This window comes from Micromys minutus, assembly GCF_963924665.1.
Source record: "Micromys minutus genome assembly, chromosome: 14".
In the NCBI taxonomy this organism is placed as follows: domain Eukaryota; kingdom Metazoa; phylum Chordata; class Mammalia; order Rodentia; family Muridae; genus Micromys; species Micromys minutus.
The window spans coordinates 16,717,000-16,737,493 of NC_137983.1; the positions used below are offsets into that span (position 1 = coordinate 16,717,000).

General features: G+C 39.4%; 1 protein-coding gene across 1 annotated transcript in view; it reads right to left on the minus strand.

The window, feature by feature from the left end:
* Window positions 1-16,449, minus strand: part of VEGFC (vascular endothelial growth factor C) — a 103,133-nt gene extending 86,684 nt beyond the window's left edge. The window contains exon 1 of the mRNA XM_080928368.1: window positions 15,814-16,449. Within this exon, the coding sequence (XP_080784494.1) occupies window positions 15,814-15,960 (147 nt within the window). The 5' untranslated portion in view covers window positions 15,961-16,449. The remainder of the gene's footprint in view (window positions 1-15,813) is intronic.
* Window positions 16,450-20,494: the final 4,045 nt, after the last annotated feature.

The following is a 20,494-nucleotide window of genomic DNA, read 5'->3' on the forward strand; positions in this document are numbered from 1 at the left end:
AGTGAGGTTATTATAATTCTAACATTTCCTACCTTGGTGCTTATTATTTAACATGTCCAGATAGGACAAATTTTAACTCTTAATGATCTTTAATATATAATTTACCTAACATTCTTTAATCATATGAATTACTTCCTCTAGGTTTTATTCAAGACCTGAGCACTGGAACAAGAGGAGCAACCATTACTTGCTAAGTATACTGACAAATGTTATAAAGTGATTGACAGAAATAGAAGGCCATTCTTGGGTGTATGAACAGTATCTACAGACAACATTTACGTAAATATCTGCTTTCTTTGTTCAGTTTATCTGATACCCAAGTATTTATTTATTTATTTATTTATTTATTTATTTATTTATTTATTTATTTATTTATTTTAGAAAAGTCCTGCCTGAAAAACTAAAAAACTTGATAACTTAAATAAGGTCCTATTTTATCCACAATTACAATCACAAATATAGTATATTTTAATCAAAACAAATATAAAAAGAAAACAGAAACATGCAGGACAAAGGGCAATGTGACTTGACCGGTTTGTGGATGGTCAATGTGTGACACACGCAGAGTCCTGGTAGGTAGCATTGCTCGGAAACCTCAGTTGTTCAACTGTGTTAAAATGTGTCTTGCTATTTGTCTAAAGTAAAGAAAAAACCTATTTCTCAAGGTAGCTCATCAGTTGAGGATACTGGCTCCTATTCCAGAGTGCTCCGAGCTGTCTGAAAACCCAGGCCCAGGGATTCTGAGGCCACATCTGTTCTTTGTGGGAAGCAAACACACAAAGGTAAAATGCATATATGCATAAATTTAAGAAGCACTCAGGGAAAGAACAGATAAGGGAGCAAGGCACTCCTTCAGAAAAGAACACTACTGGAAAGACAACTCATTCTTAAAATTAGAATTTCCAGCAGCAAGCCAGAAAATCAAATTTAGTACTACAACCTTAGCAAATGTTGAATCAGGAATTACTTACTCAAAATAGGTGATTTAGTATCTAGTTTTGTTATGAGTTTTTCTTTAACATCTAAGGACTTATTTATATAGAGTATCATAGATTTTCTTCATCTTCTGAGTGCTAAAATAATTGAATGTAAGTTAACTTTAGTAGCTAATAATAATCCATATGTATTAAACAATTTCATGCCCCTGCTGCAAAAACAACAACTCAGACTCAAATCAACATCTGAACTAACCCTTCCAATTTTTTGAGAATTCTTTTTATTTTAAACATTTCTAAAACTTGCTGATTTTTAATTGTTACATTTGAACAAATCTGTCTGTCAAAATTTTAACAAATCATATCCTAATATCAAGGACTGTCCGTTTCTTCTACAATGTATCCCAGAGTTGAAAATGCAGGATTCTTTACACTCCTTATGCCTACTTTATATAGAATACTGTGCTGGAGGTTACTATACATGTAATAAAAATTTCAAGTTATAAGGCCAGCTACTACTACATTAAAATCAGATTCACCCTCAAAGAAAAGGATCAACTATAAGCAACAAATAATAAGAAAATGAATAATTTGAGGTGGAAATATAATAAAAAAACAACTTTCAAAAGAATTTAAGTTTAAGCCCACATTGACTTAAAACCTTTTTTAGTATATGCTTCCATGTATTTTATGAAGATATAACTATACATATACAGACAGACACACAGACACACAGATGTGTAAGTAATAAAAATTCTGACAGTGATGAACACAGCTATTCTGTAATTAAGAAATTTTGTAATTTGGGGACAATAAAATTGCTGGTGAGTAAATGCATCTATACTGTGTTTTAGTTACATTTCCCTTGCTGTAAAGAGACACCATGGCCAAGACAACTTATGTAGACAGTTTACTGGGCCCTTGCTTACAGTTCTGGAAGGTGAGTCTGTAACCATCACGAGAGGGAGCAGGTAAGCAAGTATTGTGCTAGCCCAGAAGCTGAGAGATTACATCTGATCCACACAGGAGACAAAGAAGGGAAGGAGCTCTCACTAGGAATGGCACAGGGCCTTTGAAATTTCAAAGAATAGCAACACATCTTCTAAAACAAAGCTACACCTCCTAATTTTTCTCAAACACTTCCCTGAATGGAATCCTAATCATTTAAATACGGGAGTGTTGGAGGACCATTCTCATTCAAACTACCACACTGTAAACCTCTTCACCAATTTCAATCTCTATACGCCACACCAAATAAATAAATAGATAAACAAATGAACAAATAATAAAACATTCAAACAAAATTGCTTCATGGGTGATGAAATGATTTGATTGGTTGATGGGATGACTTTCTGAGTGATGGGATGACTTGGTGATTGCATCCACAATTGCAGAACTTCTATGTTTGGTGAGATTGAAGTTAAAGGCAGGAGAATTGACTTGAAGTTTAACTGCCTCCAAGTATAGAGTATACTGCACAGGAGACACAGAATAACTCTGACTCAAAGGTGTGGAGATGAGAACTGACTTCCCCCATTGTCCTCTGACCTCCATGCACAAAATGTGGTCTATGTGCACCTGCGATATCTGAACCTCTTCCTTCCATTATTTTAAATCAATTTGAAGCCTACTGAAAATATGTAATTGGTAACAAAATAGTATGCGAGAGCTAAATGTAATGTTTGGAATATACTACAGAGAACACTTCTTTGTCTTTGAAATTTTCCTTTGTAACAGTTACTATACCTTTGAATATCACAGGACACATTGATCAATAGGATACTTTGCTTTACAGTCAAATATACTCTACTTTAGAAGTCAATATGACCTTCATACAATGACCCTGACATTAAGACATACTTTTTTTCCTATTGCATATAAGAAAAGACAACCTATAGCCAATAAAAAAACACAGGACCCTGAGAATAGCAAAGTCCTTTCAGAAAAAAAAAAATCAACGAAAATGATGATAGCTTAAGCTTAGACAAACACTTCTGTAAAGACTGACTGTAAACTTTTATAGAACCACACAGCTTCAGACACTGTCTCTGACTGGAAGTGAAAATCCATAGTTGTCATACTGAAATCCACACTTAAAACATCTAAATGGCCTTTTATTAAAGAATTGAAGATTTTTAAGCGTCTGCACCTTTATGTGGAATTCATTAAGATTCAGACTATTGGCTATTGCTCACTAGCCATTTTCTGGAGCTGTCTGTTAAAACTCACCAATTCCATCCACTAAGCAAAAAAAAAAAAAAAAAAAAAAAAAAAAAAAAAAAAAACCAAGTTTTGATGCACAACAGACACAATAAATACAAATTGTATAGCTCAATTCAACATCAAAAATGCAACTTGAGTGCATAAAAGCATTAGTTGGTACGATATTTTAATTTGCATTGGAAGTTCAATTATATTCATTTGTTTATTTTAAATGTTTACTTGTCTGAGACAATCCTATAAAGATGAAGCTGTCCAACCCAACAAGGAGTGTGGCTACTGACTTAGAAATATGAGGCAAAGACTTACCACAGTACACACAGGTCTCAGTGGTGTCATGAAAGCCTTGTCATTAGTACCTACCATGATATGAAAAATAGCCAAAATTCAATTTCAGATATTATCAGCTAAAGGGGGAGGCTGTATTGCATACCCTTGTGTGAATCAGCTTTCTGTCACTCATTTTCATCAGACTCCCAGTTCAAAAGATTTACCAGTTTCCAATGGTATCCACTGCAGGTGGGCAAGCAAACCATAAGCATATAGAAAGAAATAAGGGAAACAAAGGAACCAGGGACATATAGATCAAAACCAAGTCACTTCAGTGTAAGATGTGCTGGTCACAGAAACATCACTCTACTTGTATGACTGTGGTGGTGGTTTGAATTAGAATAGCCTCCACTTGCTCATAGGTTTGAATGCTTGGTCCCTCCTTGGTAAAACTCTTTGCAAAGAATTGTGAGATATGGTCATGTGGGAACTGGTGGGCTCCTACAGTAGGCTTTGAGATTTCCAAGCCTCTGGCCATTTTCCTTATCTACATCTGCCTAGTGCTTGTGGATTAAGATGTGAGCGCTCACACTATCTTTACTCCACCATGGTGGATTCTAATCTTCTAAAACATTAAGCCAAATTAAACGTTTTCTCTTACAAATCACCTTGGTCATGTCATAGCAACAGAAAAGTGCCTAAGACTGTAACACAAATTGAAGGGTCCAAATAAGCTTGCAACTAAGCAATCACATGTAAGTGTCTTGTTTGTAACTCATAGCCATGTTTCACCAGGTATCAGTAACAGATTGATACTACAGTCCTGGAGATATACCACAAAGGTGAATTTTTCTAAATTAGAATTTGTCTCCAACATGCCAAGTATCATTACTAGCAGTTTTGAAAAGGGAAAGTCTTACATTAATCTATGACTTTATTATTGGCTTAATGTGTGTATCTAAAGTGGCTTCAGATGCCCTGTGTTAAGTGTGATAGTCATGACTCACGAATAATTTTGGCCTAAATTTCTAGTTTGGCATGGATAAACACCAAAAAAAAAAAAATTAAATAAATAAAAGAAAGTCAGGAGACTCAAAGGGAACAAACAGTGAATCACTATGCTCTCAAAACTAAAGTTTGGCTTTAAGACAAAAGGATTAGTTTGTTTTCCTGGGATGTCATTAATGGGAAGACCCATATGCAAACATATTCATTTTTTTGAACACTAAGTAAGTGTTCATTTTTCAAATCATAAACTTGGAAGAAGACTTTAAGAAGAATAAAGTAACTAAATACACACAACAGACACAAATAGAGAAAAAGAATGAAAAATATTCCATTTAAGCAATAATACTGTAGTAAAGTAAACCACGGTGGTTTCAAACAGACCCACATCTGGCATTTGATATTAACTGGCTACTTCCAAGAAACGTTTTGAGTGAGAGGAAATAGCAAGGCATTTTACAGATTATAGGAATTCAACGATGGGACACAAGGCAGCTGTGTGGCCACTCAAGTTAAAAGAAAATCAAGACATTTTACTTAAGATCCAGACTGATTTAAACTGTCGGTATCTACTCTGTTTTGGACAGGGAGACATAGAAATAGGATGTCTTGACTATAAACATAGAAAAGAGAAAAGGAACCATTGATTGGAGAAAGGCTACATACAGATAAAGCTGCGACCAACAAAACTGTTTGCCACTTGGAAAAAGGTTGTAAATATTTCACACTATTTGTTTGAGGAAGCAGATAAGTAGCTTCCTGGATGGTTAGGCGGTTCCCGTGGGAGCGCTGGGCTGCTTGTCTCTGCCTGGTGCACATACACACACACTGTTGTTTTACTTCATCCTGTTCTCAGCCTTTTCTAACGCATTAGCAAGCTGGACTCCAAGGTATTATCAAGGTCTTGAAAATTTTCTCATCGTGTAAAAGAATATTAAATAAGGTATGCTATTTTAATCCTGATTTGCCCCAAAATAAAATAAAATAGCAAAAATAAAGCACAGTAGCATTTTAGAAAAGAAACAGTATGGAAACAAAAAAAATGATGAAAAAATTATTTTATGTAAAAATCTAAGTCTAAATGGTGTGAAATTTCCACATAAGTGAATGTTTGTGTGCTTAGATAAAATTTTAATCTTGATATTAAAATTTTAAATTAATTTTTAAAAGGATATAATACCAGTGCATTGTAAACACACATATATGCCTAATGTATTCTCTATGTGTACATTCAATTATAGGATGAGTAGCTACTGTGTTCTGCCTAGAAGTATGATTGATATCTGACTAAAAAGCCATAAAAATACTCCAATGAACATCTGTATCAGGATCCTAATAAAATGACTAGGTTCAAGATCGTATCTGAAGATTAGACTTATACATTTTCTTTATTTCTCTTTATTCTTGATTACCATTGCATACATATCTGAGTGTATGTATACATATGCATTCTTTTTAAATTGAATATTCTCTTTATTTACATTTCAGATGTCATCCCCTTTTCCCCAATTCCATCCTGCTTCCCCTCCCATTGCCTCCATGTAGGTACTCCCTCTCCCAACCACCCTCTCCTAGCTATCACCTTGCCATTTCCCTACACCAGGAAAATGAGCCTTTGTTGGACCAAAGGCCTCTCCTCACAATTATGCCAGAGAGTGCCATCCTCTGCCGCATATGCATCCGGAGCCAGGGGTCTCTCCATAACAACTCATTGGTTGGTGTTTTCGTCCCTGGGAGCTGTGGTGGGTTTGGTTAGTTGATTGTTTTGTTCTTCCCATAGGTTGCAGACCCTTTCAGCTCCTACAGTACTTTCTCCAACTCCTTCATTGGGGTTCCCCTGTTCAGTCTTTGTATCAGTATGGCTCTGGCAGAGCCTCCTCGGAGGCATCCATACTAGCTTTCTGCCAGGAAGCTCTAGTTGGCATCAGCAATAGTGCTTGGGTTTAGTGGATGCATATGGGATGGATCCCCGGGTGAGACAGCTCTGGATGGCCTTTTCTCCAAACCCTGTTCCTCTATTTGTAACATATGCATTCTTAAATCTGGAACATAACCTGCTCATTCGGTGTAGTGTTTCATGAACGATCATTTGGCATTAGATAACTAATTGATGTCCTTTATTTTTAATTGCCTTTTTTTTTCTGACCACTCATGGGTCTCAATGCCCAGCATCACACAGTGAACCAATGGGAATCATGTTCTTTTTAGGATTGACTAGTAACTTAATAGAACCATCAGATGAAACCAAGAATGGTATTTTGAGTACATTGAAAGCCACTGAAGTCAACCAGACTTTTAAAAAAAGTTTCAATTCCATTATTCATTTAAAATTTAGCAAGGGGAAGGTACATTATATGCTGGTTGGCATTTGGGGAGACAATCCCAAAGGGGTAATTAAAACTCCCTTTCCTAAACAAATCCACAGAAGTTCAAATTTTGCATATAAGTTTCACTGATTTTTCTTCTCTCTTTCTTTGTTAGAAATGCAGTTCAAGATTTTAGGCAATATGCACTGATTTAATTTTAGATTTGCAACATTTATCAGCACATGTAATAATTTAGTTGAGATTTTAGATGTCTACATATTGAAGTACCATATTAGTATATTCATAATTAACATGTTTTATTAAATTATATTTATTGAATTTATTCTATCCTGAAAACGGGGGCACACAATGTGACTCACACTGGCTTCAGATTTGGTTTTTTCCTACCTTGCCTCCTGAGTGTACAAATTTCATTACTAAACAGATTTAATTTCTTTATTTTTTTTTTTGCTGAGTTCATATGAAATTATGTGGTATAATACTATTTTGCTTAGCCCCATGTACTTTTATCCAAAATATCCCAGTAAGAAACACTTTAGGTGAGGCATACTACATCATCCTGTTTTCTAGGTTTTCTTTTCTGTGGCCATGGCTGTCACTTTACTTCCAAGGACAGACAAAAAGGAAAAAAAAAAAACAGGCACTCGGCACAGATGAAGACATATTCTAAGCAGCACATGTTTGTTTGGCTTTGGTCTATACAATTAACACTCTACATTCATAACTCTTTAGGATAATTTATCATACATAATTTGCAATTGTGTTTAATGTTCTAGATAATCAGAGTTACTTCACATGCCCATAACATAATCTTTGCTTTGAAAATCTCCCCTAATCATGAAGCCAAATCACTACGTCATGAAAGCTAAGAGAATGTCACTAACAATACTTGTCCATCTATCAGTCTTTTATCTACAGACTCTTTAAGTTCACTGATGTAGTGAGGCACTTTGTTGTTATCTTTATTCGTAAACGAGCTAGCCTGTGCCGTTCTGCAGAGTGAGTGTGGCTAGCCATCAGGGTTCAGAAGTGTCACAGAGCCCACGCCCCTCCCCACTGCTGACATCTCTGTCCAGGCAGTTCTGTTTGGGGCTGTTATGAGACTGCAACAAGTGACAAAGGAGGGCAATGACTTCTAGGCACTGTTCTTCCAAGATCAAAGCCAGGTCCAGGCCTTCTGCAGGCAGAGAATAAAGCAAGCTGGGATGGAGTTTTCACCACGTAAGACCATAAACTTTACATGAAAAGAAAAGGGCCATTTGGCAACTAAGATTTGAGGTAAAAGAAATACCAAAATAAAACCTACTGAAAATCTGTAGATGACACAATCCTACCTTTGAACGTTACCAGTGAAGTGTCCACTCAGGAAACATAAGAATTCATATAAAATCATAGTATTTTAAGACACATTTTGCCATGAATGCCCAATAAAGCCAAGTGTGATGGTTTGCATCTGCTTGGCCCTGGGAGTGGCACTATTAGAAGGAGTGGCCTTGTTAGAGAAAGTGTGTGACTCTAGGGGGCAGGAAGGCTTGCAGACACTCCTCCAAGTTGCCTGAGGATGCTCAATCTGTTCCTGGCTTCCTATGGATGAAGATGTAGAACTCTCACCTCCTCCTGCACCATGCCTGCCTGGATGCTACCATGTTCTCACCTTGATGGTAATGGACTGAACCTCTGAGCCTGTTATCAAGCCTCAATTAAACGTTGTCATTTATAAGACTTGCCTTGGCCATGGTGTCTGTTCACAACGATAAAACCCTAAGACACGAAGTTATTTTAAAAATCACTGTTTTCATAACTACATGAAGGATGGGAACCGAACATTTACATTGCCAAAAAAGAACTAAACTGAAAGTGCTTGCTGTAAACTATAGAATTTCAGTACTTCTCAAATCCTCCCTTGTTATTCAAAGATATTTGCAATATTCAATCTTTTATAACTTGAAAAATCACTGATACCTTAGCTCCCAATTTACATAAACTTGAACGTGTGCTTATATAGCAAAAGCTTAGCTTGGTTAATAACAAGAGCACATATCCTCCAGTAGCAACGCAATCCTTAAAGGATGACAGAACTCAGGACCTGATGTTAGAGAAGGGATGTTGTTCTTGCCAACCAATATTTATTCTTTCTGGACCCTCTTATTTGGGGTGGTTCATTAAACATGTAAAGCCATATGTTGTTGTTATTTTCCAAAAAAAAGAGAAAAGTAAAAAGAAAGAAAAAACAAACAAACAAACAAACAAAAACCCCTTGACATTAAAAAAAATCTATTTGAAATTCTTGCAAAGACCCTGGCTAAGCAATTGTTTTTTCGATATATCTGTAAGTCAGAACACATACACCAGACATAGTGGCAAAGGTCTGTAATCCCATCACCTAGGAGGTAAAAGAGAGTCCATGGTCATCCCTAAACAGATAGTTACAGCACATCCTAGGCTACATATACCCTGAGAGTTACAGGACACCTTAGGCTACATAAACCCTGACCCAGATAGACAGACAGACAGACTGGCAAGCTGGCAGGCAGGCAGACAAATAGTGACCACCTGTGATCTAGGTTTAGTCAAAGTGCAGCAAATGGTTAGGGCCAGAATAAAGTTCATGTTCATTCATAAATAAGGGTAGCTTGTTGCCTGTGATGGATGTAACGTGTTCTTCTCTTCGCTTCTGCATATTATTGCAATGATTGGAAAAATTGAAGATTCTGAAAGGAGATAAGAACATTAGTCTTTCATTAACACAGAAGGTGTTGCAAAGGTCCCCTTTGTATAAAAAGAAAAAAGCAAAACAACCACAAAAGACTATTCTTGAGATGGGGAATCAGCTGTCAGTAAAGTGGCTGTCACCCAGATATAAGGATCTGATTTTGAACTGGTATATGCACATAATAAGCCAGGCAAAGAAGAATGCACTTGCAAACCCAGGGATATGGCTCTGGATTCTGAGACTAGTCCCCTTGCCAAACAGGCGAGCTCCAAATTCACTAAGAAATACTGTTTCAAAAAATATATAGACACTGAGTTAAGAAGACACTAACTAAGGTAGATCTCTGACCCAGTCATAGCTGAGGCAGGCAATCCAGGTTGAAAACAAAATGACTCTATCTTCATCTCAAGAGCTAAGTCCCACAAATCTACCATCCCAATACTTTTCAGATCCATGGAGGATAGGAATAAAAACTACAGACCTAAAAAACAAGCCACTGAAGTCAGTACTTAACTGTGTCCTAAAACAGTCTCAATGGGATGACATGAAAATCAGTTATTAATCAGGAAATCAGAGTTGAAAAGAAATACAAAGAAGTGAAAGCCAAAGATGAGTTTTATGTGTTCAAATCCTGCTTGACAAGTATGCATCCAGCGTTCTTGGTACACAGTTCAAGAATTGAGTCTTAGTGCTATGTACCTCTATGATAAAACATGGTTTTGCTATGTGCAGCTTCCCTGCCATGTAATTACACACTTTACTCATGTGACCGTCTTAACCTTCAGAGTCTGCATTGTTTGCTGCTCTGGGTAAAGTTGGCCATTTCATGAGACTTTAGTGGGCCTCCTTTACCAACTGCATTCTCCCAGGTCCTACCACCGTTAAAACAATAAAAAGAGAACTATACACACTAATGCCAAAAACCTAAGAGAAGAATGAAGTAAAAAAAAAAACACTTAATAATATACTCTGAGGAGAATCACGCTTTATAACCCTATGTCTGTCCTTAACTATCAGCTAATTTCGAAGAAGAAAGATGGACCCAACCCTTCTTCCAGGCCCTCCTCAAAGTGGACTCCTAGAAAGTCAAGCACTAAAATGTTAACAGATATTGAAATGGGATGTGGGATGAAGTAATGAGATATTTAAAAAAATCTCTTATTTGAATCTTAGAATTCTGATGTTCTGAAAGGGGGGTGGTTCTTCCTGCCAAGAAATATAGATAGTAGAACACAGACATACAGACAAGGCTCCAACTTAATGATGGTGCATTACTCCTATATACAGACTATTTTACCTGAATAAAATTACATTTTTGTGTGTTGAATACTGACCAATATACCACATTCTTCATGCTTCATAGAAATTATAGTAACAATTGTCAGAAGTTTGTTACAGTCCTTGAGTTCTACCAACCCTAGTCAATTATGTCTCTTTAAGACAGAGGTTCTCAACCTGTAGATCACCCCTGCATTGGGAATTGCATCTCAGGTATTTAAATTATGGTTAATAACAGTAGCAATGTTATAGTTATGAAGTAGCAATGAAATAATTTTATAGCTGGGGGTCACCATAACATGAGGAATGGTATGAAAGGCTGACAGCATTCAGAAGGACGGGAGCTGCTGTTACATATGCCTACTTTGAAGATTTGCTTTGCTTTTCCAAATATGTCTTATTCCTAATACAGTCTACAGAATAACAAACACTACTACCCATCCTCTTCTGTGAAACAGCCTAATTCTACAAGGGTAAAGAATATTTTCCTATGTCTAAAACATCAAGGCCAGGGTTAGTCTCTGCTAATATGACTTTCAGAGTAACCAATCACAAGACTGATGGGCCCATCTTCTGAGATAGCTCCTCTATCTTTTCCTTCTCTCTCGATCCTGCTGGGTCTATAGAATACTTCATAATTACATTTTGCTTCCAAGGAAAACTCTTTATGACTTCTATCCAATCTTATGATTGATTTCAATAGTCTGCTTATATATTTGTTCAGATCATAAACAATCTTTCTCCCATGACTCAGACAGTTCAGTCGAAATTCTGAAAGCTGGCGGGTGGGACAATCCTCAGAATTCTAGCTATCTAAATATCTTGGAACATAGAAAAACTTACTGTTGTGTGTATAACACCTCTCCAGCTCCAAACTGCTCTATTTGCTTTCTCATGTCCCCACCCTATCTTAAAGAGCACATATAGATCTGGCTTTGAGGAGTCTGTGTGTTTAAAAATCATTTCCAATTACAACTCATGCTCCTCTCTCAAACAGATCAAATAGCCACACTGATTAGTCTCTTACAAATCTCAAAACATACAAAATGTTTTAATGCCAATTTTACAATAATAGATAATAATTTATCTTGATTATTTCACTATAATGGTAACCCCCATCCCACCCTACCCAATTAAAAAAAAAAAAAAAAAAAAAAAAAAAAAAAACAGAAAAATGACATGTCCTTCAAAATGACCTCTACATGACATATTAGTTCACAAACTGATCAATAACGTTGAAGACTATGTTAAAAACGAATGAACGTAGTTGTTCCTATAACCACACAGCACTTTTACTTTGAAGAGAAATGGCCCGAGGTATTAGTTCAAGTGTATCTTTCTAACCAAAGCCCAGAATTATTTGCTATCAGGTTAAAGAAGAAAACAGTCTTCTAGGGAATTCTGATGTAGGCACACATGTGGTACTTTGAAGAACACTGTTGACTCCATGAATACCAAAGTAAAACACACAGAGCTTTATTTTAAATTAGATAAAGAAAGCATGGTCTATTGTAAACAAAATATGTAAAGACCTCAGCTATTTGCACAACACATTTTTTCCAAGAACAAGTGAAGAGAACATAAAGTTTGGGGAAGGGGGTTCTGGAAGGAGTTGGAAAGGCCGAGTGGAGGATGGCTCTAAGCAAACTACGATGTATACATAAATAAAATTATCTAAGAAAAAACAATATTGTAGTTTAAAAGTTTGATAGATAATGCAGAGAGACAAATATGGTCAGTGTCTTGCTCGGCCATCCTCAGAGACACTTCCTCCTGAGGCAGACAGGAACAAACACAGACTCTAATAGCCTGATACTATGCAGAGAGAGAGGAAACCTTGAAACACGCAACCACTAAGTGGAATTCACCATCAAATCCCCTGTCTCAGGGTTCGGAGAACCCTACAGAAGAGACAGAAAGAATGTAAGAGCCAGATGGGATGGAGGACACGGAGGAAACAAAACCCTCTAAACCCACAGGATCAATACACATCTGAACTCACAGAGATGGAAACGGTATCCACAGGGCCTGCACTAGATGAGGTTCTAGAGCTGAAAGGAAAAAGACAGACATGACCCTATCCCAGAAACAGAATAAACAAAGGACTCTTAAGCGTCCGCTGCCCAGCAGTACGTGGCTAACAGACAACAAACTTAGTTTCATCTTTGGAGCTTCCTTCTCTCATAATGTCATGTAGAGCCTATTCATGCAGGGTCTATTCATTTATTCATTCATTCATTCATTCATTCATACTTTAATCTGTTTCTTGTACCTTCTCTTGGGCTCCTTCCCTTCAGTTTGTTGGTTTAGTTGTTTGCTTTGCTTTCTTTTGATTTTCAATTCAAATGTCCTGGTTTTACCCTATTATATTTCATTTTGTCATTATTCCCATAGTAGCCTCTTTGGTTTCTAAGAACAGAAAGAAAGTGGAATTTGGAGGAGCTGGAGGGAGTAGAGGGAGGGAAAACTGGAGTCAGGCTATATCATGTGAGAAAAAAAAAAAAAAAAAAAAAAACATTTTCCAAAAAAGGCAAAAATGTTTGATAACTACAGTCTGTATGAGGTATGCCTTTCTTCTGATTTACTTTTTGTCATAAGCCAATGTCTTTTGCAAAATTAAATTCATCAACTCTAAGTAAGCAGAGTATGCTCTACCCAGACTGAGACCGCAGATTCTTAGATACGGCGATCAAGTGCTTTTCCTGAGATCAGCAGTTTTCTGACCCCGACCTATTTGCATCAACATGCTTCAGAAAATATTTCAGTACGTTTCATTAAATCATACAATCAGGGAAAAAGAAGGAAAAGAAAGAGAAAAACCACTAAATCCACTTTCAATTACCTGCATGGCTTTGGGTACCACAAAGAAGACTGGATGCAGGGCATTGCTTTCCTATAATGTGCATTTTAAAGTGCTACATGGGTTTTTATTCATTAGAAAAACATTGTATGAGTTAATTCTGTGTAAAGTTGGCATTCTGTATTTATCTCGTGAAATAATTTCTTGGGGTTTAAATTGTTCCTGGGGAACTAACAACTGGTTTCCCTCCAGTTCTCCAATCCTTGCTAATTGAGGTGCTTGGAAAGACCACTAGGGAGAGACATGGAGTCTTTGCACCAGTGAGTGGGTCACTGGGTGCAAGTTTCACAGCGAGGATAAAGTATCACTCAAGGCATCAGTAAAACAAGCTGTCAAACTCCTACTTACCCACTAGGAAAGGTTCAGTAAGCCAAAGTATACGGCTCATGAAATTCAAACATATAAAGTAATGTTTTCTCTGATAGATTAAAAAAAAGCCCTATTACATACCAAATATCAGTTCTTGTTCCACATACAGTATTTAAAAGATGGCTACATATGAAAAAAAAAAAAAACTTGTGCAAACAAATGTTTCAGAGAAAATGACACGTTTAATGATATACCAAGAAGTGTCTTAGAGATTAAAAATGAAGGAACTTGTTTTTATCCAACAAGTTTCCACCTCCTGCTAACACTCTGCTGAGCTCTCAGACACAAACACAGGCTCCCCTGCTCTGGCACAGTCATTCAGGACTGACCCAGTAGTGACAGACTCCTTGTATAAACTATTAGCTTATCTGGAAATGTTTCTCATTTTACTCCATGCACCACACTTTCCCACTGTAAATCAAAGCCCCGCTATCATAGGCGATGGTGATGTTGTCTGACTAAGCCACAAGTACATCAGTTTGAATTTGCAGAGGCAGAAAGTGAGTAGGTCTGGCAAAATTCAAGGGCTCAAATTACAGGAAGTATGATTGGGTCCCGTGCTTTTAGAGACATCTGTGGCATTTAGAGACGATGATATTCCCATCAGTGTACTTACAGAAGTGTGCTAATGTTGCAGTTCTCATGATGGACTGCAAATTCTGGTGGTGGTATTTTTCCCGAATGTAGACACAATGGTAATTTGATATCTTATAACCTAGTCTTGCCCAAATTAAAGTTTAGCTCAGAAAATCCTTCCAGGGAAGGTGATTTGACCTTCTGCACATTCTGAGTATGTTCACCAACAAAGTCAAATGAAAGTTGAGAGTAACACACCCCCTTCTTTTTTCCCCCCAATTTCAGTCAGCTATAATAAACTACTTCCGTCTGCTTTCAGCGAGGTGGGGGCATGGGGGGGGGAGACTTCACAGTGCCTTAAACACAAAACTTCTTCAGGAGTTCAAGATCTCAACTTTTATGCCAAGTATATAAACTTTAAGACGTTATAAACGTATTCTTTGGAAAGTTTAAGTAAGATGTACACAGAGTAAGGTAACAGAATCTGAATGTCTTAAAAGGCCCCTTAACATGTTTAGAAGGGCACTGTTTTACTTAAAAACAAAATAAAACAAACAAATTGATACTTCAATTTTCAGAATCTTCTAGCCAAGGTTTAGGAACCGAGTTGATAAACTTGGGGAAAAAGTCTCACTTGACTCTGATTTAAAAGATTTTAATCTCTGGTACATCTTAGATTTGACCAAGTTCAAGTTAATTCTGAAATCCAAAACTTTAAGCCCTGTTTCTAAATTTACTTACACTTTTTCCAAACTAGCTCACAGAGCTCCGGGCTCCTGCTATAAACACTCCAGGATCATAAACCCCCGTTGTCTGGTCACACACCCCAGAAGCTCTTTGGAGTCCAAAACCAGCCAGGAATAGAAAAGAGCATTTCCTATAGCAATGAAATTCTCTCTGGAGCCATGCCACCACCGCCACCGGGGCAGGGTGCAAACTCCCCTGTTGGCATGAGACCACTGAGAAGGAGAATGAATATGTGTGACTGAACACTTCTTTGGGCCCTTCCTTCCACTAAGTTGCTTTCCTTTCTAGTAACAGCTTTCCACTGGGGGGGGGGGGGGGGGGAGTGAAGAGAAACTTTGCTCCAAGAAAGCATGCACCAATCTCTAACTTTGGATCCAAAGGTTAAATAAATAATTATGCACACACTATCCACGGCAGGTTCTCTGTACACTCAGTAAAGCCAAGCCCACACACAGTCCAGGGCTTGGGAGCCTCGGATCCTCAGCCCAGCCCGACGGGGTCCCGTGTACCTACCTTGACCTCGCCCCCGTCCGGCTCCGCTTCTGAGAAGCCCAGTCCGGACTCGAAGGCGGCGACGGTGGCTGGCGCCTCGCGCGGACCCGGGATCAGCGCAGCGGCGAGCAGGGAACACGCCAGAGACAAGAAGCACAGCAAGTGCATGGTGGATGGACCGGGAGCAGGGAGGCCGGTCCGCTGGCAGGCGCAGGCTGGGGCTCGAGGCTGAGGTCCGCTCCTCGTCCCAGTCCCGTGGTTTCCTCCCGGGGACCCCCCCTGGGCGAGCGTCTCCCGGGACTCGGCAGCTCCCAACTTTTGCCCTCAGATATGGCAGCCCGCGCCGGGGAGAGGCTCCGGGTGTCAGGTACGAGCCTCACAGGAAACCGGACATCCGAACTGCCCTCGGTGGCGGCCCGGGAGGTGAAGCGAGAGCGCCGGGGGCCGGCTCCGCCGATCGCGGTTTTGTTTTTGGCGTTTTGCAAAGAAGGGGGGGTGGGGTGGGGTGGTTAAGCCCAGTCACCCCGCGATGTTCCACTCGTCCCGAGGAGCCCTCGGGTCCCTCGTCCCCCTCCTCCCTCCCCTCGCTCGAAGTGAAAGGAGCCGGGCCGCGGGAGAAGGCGGAGGTGGCGGCGGAGCCCGGGGGCGGGAGGAGGGCGGCGGGGCGCCCGGCGGCGAGGCCCGCGAGCTCCCGGGCGCTCGAGCCTCCTGCACGCGCGGGGCCGAGCGGTGGCGGTGGCGGCGGCGGCGGGCGCAGGGGCAGGGCATGACTGATGCGCCCTCTGCCTGCGCTTATGTGAGAGAAAGCGGCAAGAGGGAGGGAGCGTGCCGAGCCCAGTCTGCCCTCCCCTCCCTTCCCCTCGGAAGCCTGCTCCTTCCAGCCCCGCGCTTTCCTCCAGCCCCACCTCCAAACACTCTCCTCGCTTTCCCTTTCTCTGCCCTTCTCTCTGGGCTCTGCTGGAGGGGCGGAGGGGGGGGGGAGGGCAGGGAGGGGGGAGAGACCAGAGGCTCAAGTTAAGTCTGGGGACAGGACCTTTCTGCAGGACTAGTTTTAGAGGCCACGTGACTGAGCTCAGTAGCTACAAAGATGGGGAGGGGGGAGTAGGTACAGTAGGTAGGAGATGCAGGCTTCGGCCCTGGCAACCCCTTGGGGTAAAGTCCTACCCCATGCATTCTTTATCCTTAGAGACATGAGAAGTTTGGAACCAGTCTAAGAGTTCTAAAACTCTTCAGAGAGAAAGTCATCATTATAGCAAAGACCTTTGGGGCCACAGTGCCCTTGCCAGCAGCACCATCTCCACTGTTTTCTCAGTTACTTGTTGAAGCAAGAATGTTGTGTGGAACATCTCAGAATACAGGACAATCTGTTTAGATGCACGTGCTATGAAGATCTTGGTGAGCATCAGGATGACCTAAACTTCCAGCATATGGAAAGATCTGCCAGAATCTTGAAGAACAGTGAAAGAGACCCACCCAAACTGTTTGTGCAAGACATAAATCCCATTAACAAGAGGAAAAAGGATGGACAGGACAATTTATATGCCGAATAAATCTGTTCCCTGGAGAAGCACCTAGGGACTTCGTTGTCTTTCCAGTGATGGTGATAGCAACTGCTTTCCTCTTCGGGCAGGTGGGCAGATTAGAGAAGGTCCACTTAAGCCACTTCAAAAGCACGTAAAACATGAAGAATCTTGTCTAATCGAAAACTATGTTAAATACATTAAAATAAAAAATCCCGAAAGTAGTAGTTGGAGAAAAGACGTTCCTTGCGATTCAAATCCTATGACTGGCGGTGTCCTTGCCCACCACTTACATGAACACTTAACTACTCCAGCAAGCAGTGAATGCTCCGCAGTGACTATGCTTTCCCTTTGTGGAAGACTGGCATCGCTAAATCTTCCTTCCAACTATCCATTACTTGTGACTTTGGTATTTTGGACACTTCATCGAATCTAAATCCCACATGTTAGACCCTCAGATATCTGGAAATATTTGTCACGTTCTCCCAGGGCTACTTTGCCTACTAGTGAAAGATTCCTTTTTATTTTAATCCGACAGCTTTAATTATCCTCATCCATCATGCTAAGTTTATGTTCATAAAGTACGCCATTCAGAACATGGCTCCATACTTAAAATACCCCAACGAAGCATGCAAAAATGGGGGAGAGGTTTCTTCCTTGCCTAGAGAGCAAGCATTTGTTGACATAGCCTTGGACCAAGTTTATTTTCTGGCAGCCAAGACATGCTGTGGATGCAAAGAACTCTTAAAGTTGACCAGACTTCTCAAGAAATGTGCGTGTGTACTGCCATTTAGTCATCATGTCTGCATTACTCTGCATTTGTGGCGGGAGTCACCTTCCTGTGCTCTAATTCTATCGTTTATCTTGGGGAAGTTATACCTTGCCACTGTCGGCCCAGCATAATGTCGCAAGGCAACTCGGGAACCTGACATTGTCAATACTTCCTCTTTCTATCTTCCTGATGAACTGGCTGGTTTTAACTCCAGTAGAAATGCAGTTCCTTGTAATCTTGTCCCAGTACAGTGGTTCTCAATTTTTATTGCACGTGGAGTCACAAAGGGCGGTTGTAAAAACAGATGCTTGGGCACACCACCAGGATTTAGGGAATTCTGGGAAAAGGCTTGGATATCAGAATGCCTCATATAGTCAGCCCACACTGACAACATCACACATTTCCAACAGCCTCAGGGTACAGCATGCTATGACTACCATAAAATCAACAAATTTGACATGTAGCAAAATAAATTAGTGACACATTTTTAAAAATATATTTAGCATACACACATTCCGTGTGTGTGTGTGTGTGTGTGTGTGTGTGTGTGTGTGCATTCCTATTGCTATTACTATTTTGTGTAAATAGCTTTGTAGAAAGACCTGTTTAAATAAAAGAAGCACAAGTAGTCTTTAAAACTACTACTGTACCTCTGGCCATATAGTCCTATGTTAGAATGCTAAACTACCATGCATGAAGCCTAGGGTTTAGAAGAAGTTATCATCATTATTATATATAATAGTTATTAGTTAACATTATTTAACAACACACTTTTTTAAGAAATGAGAAGGTTTAGAAAGTAAAACCAAAATTTTGCTGGGGATTTTCCCCCTGCTTAACACCTAAAAAACAATTAAATGAACCATTATAGATTTTAAGCTTAAAAAAAAAAATTTTTTAATTTTTTTTCCTGTCAGTGACTTCCTGCACGATCTTTCCAGATCCATTACTACTATTATTTTTCAAGCACTTCTAAAGGAAAGAGGGAGACATTTCATTATATGGTTTTTTTGTTTGTTTGTTTGTTTGTTTGTTTGTTTTTCAGGAACTATTACTTTGTTAGTTGAAACCGAGATGCAAGTCTTAGTACCACTGGCACATTACCCCCAGGTTCTTGTAGCTTTGGGTTTCTAATCTTGTTGATGTTAGTGTTTGATTTTGAATCACTAAACATCTAGGTCTGCTTCTTATCAGGGTTCATGAGTCTCCCTTGGGCCAAATTCCAACACCTGCCACCTGTTACAAGTGGTAGTGATGCAGGAAAGGAAGTCCCAGTGTGACTACACTGGGAAGATAGTAGGCCTTGTACTATGAACTGACAGGAGCTTCATGCTTACACAGGAGAAAGTCCTGGAACAAGAACTACGGTCAAGCCATCTTGATCAAGCTTGTTTGTGTGTTGTTTCTGCTTGGGGGTTCTGTTGGCAAAGGAGAACTGCTTTCAAAGTCACTTTAGTTTGCATTGTGTCCTGTCCAGAGATGATTAAACACACTTAAGGTTGGAGAGGACCCTGATTTCCTCAGTGGAGTAATGACTCCCATGTGGGACCAGTGTTTGTTCCCATCACTGAGCAAACTGGCCTGTAAGATTTAACTATTTAGCGAATCTTAGAATTGTTGGTATCTTTATCCTTGAAAATGGATGAGAGGTTAGACAAATTTAAGACTAAGTCACTGTTGCTAGTTTTTAGACAGGTATCTTGAAAGAGGTTTTAATACTTCTATATAGTACTTCAGCAAGTAATATGATCCAAGCATAGGGCATGGCTTCAGGCCCTAACAAACAGTGATTTCAACACATGCTTTATGAGCTTTTATGAGCCTTACCTCCAATGTGCATACTTCGACATTCATTAGATTCTGTCCATCTTCTTTAGTTTAATCTATATCTGATTTCAATCACTTTCTTGTTTTCATTTTGCGATTGTAATTCAAACTTTTCTAATTGAATGGTGAAATCATTTTCAATTCATGGTTCTAATCTCTAAGGAACACAACTTAAAAATACACGTTTTAGGTCTCAATTCTGTATAATCTATATTTGCAGATTTTGACCTTTAATGGTGTTTTGTTTTGTTTTATTTATTTATTTTTTGGCAAGGAAGTTTAAATAGTTTTGTATTGGTTACTTCTCTGCTGTTGTGCTAAAAATCCCATGACCAAGGCAATTTATGGAAGGACGAATTTATTTTGGTTTAGGTTTCCAGAGGAATAAGAGTTCCTTGTGGCTGCAGCAGCAGGAAGCATCTTTAACAGAAGTAGGAAGCAGGAAACGGCAATGAGCATCAACCCCCAACTCTCACCATGATGATGTACTTCTTGCAGCAAAGCCGTTCTACCTGAACCTCCCAAACATCACCACTAACTGGTAATTAAGTGTTTGATACCTGAGCCTATAGTAGACAATCTC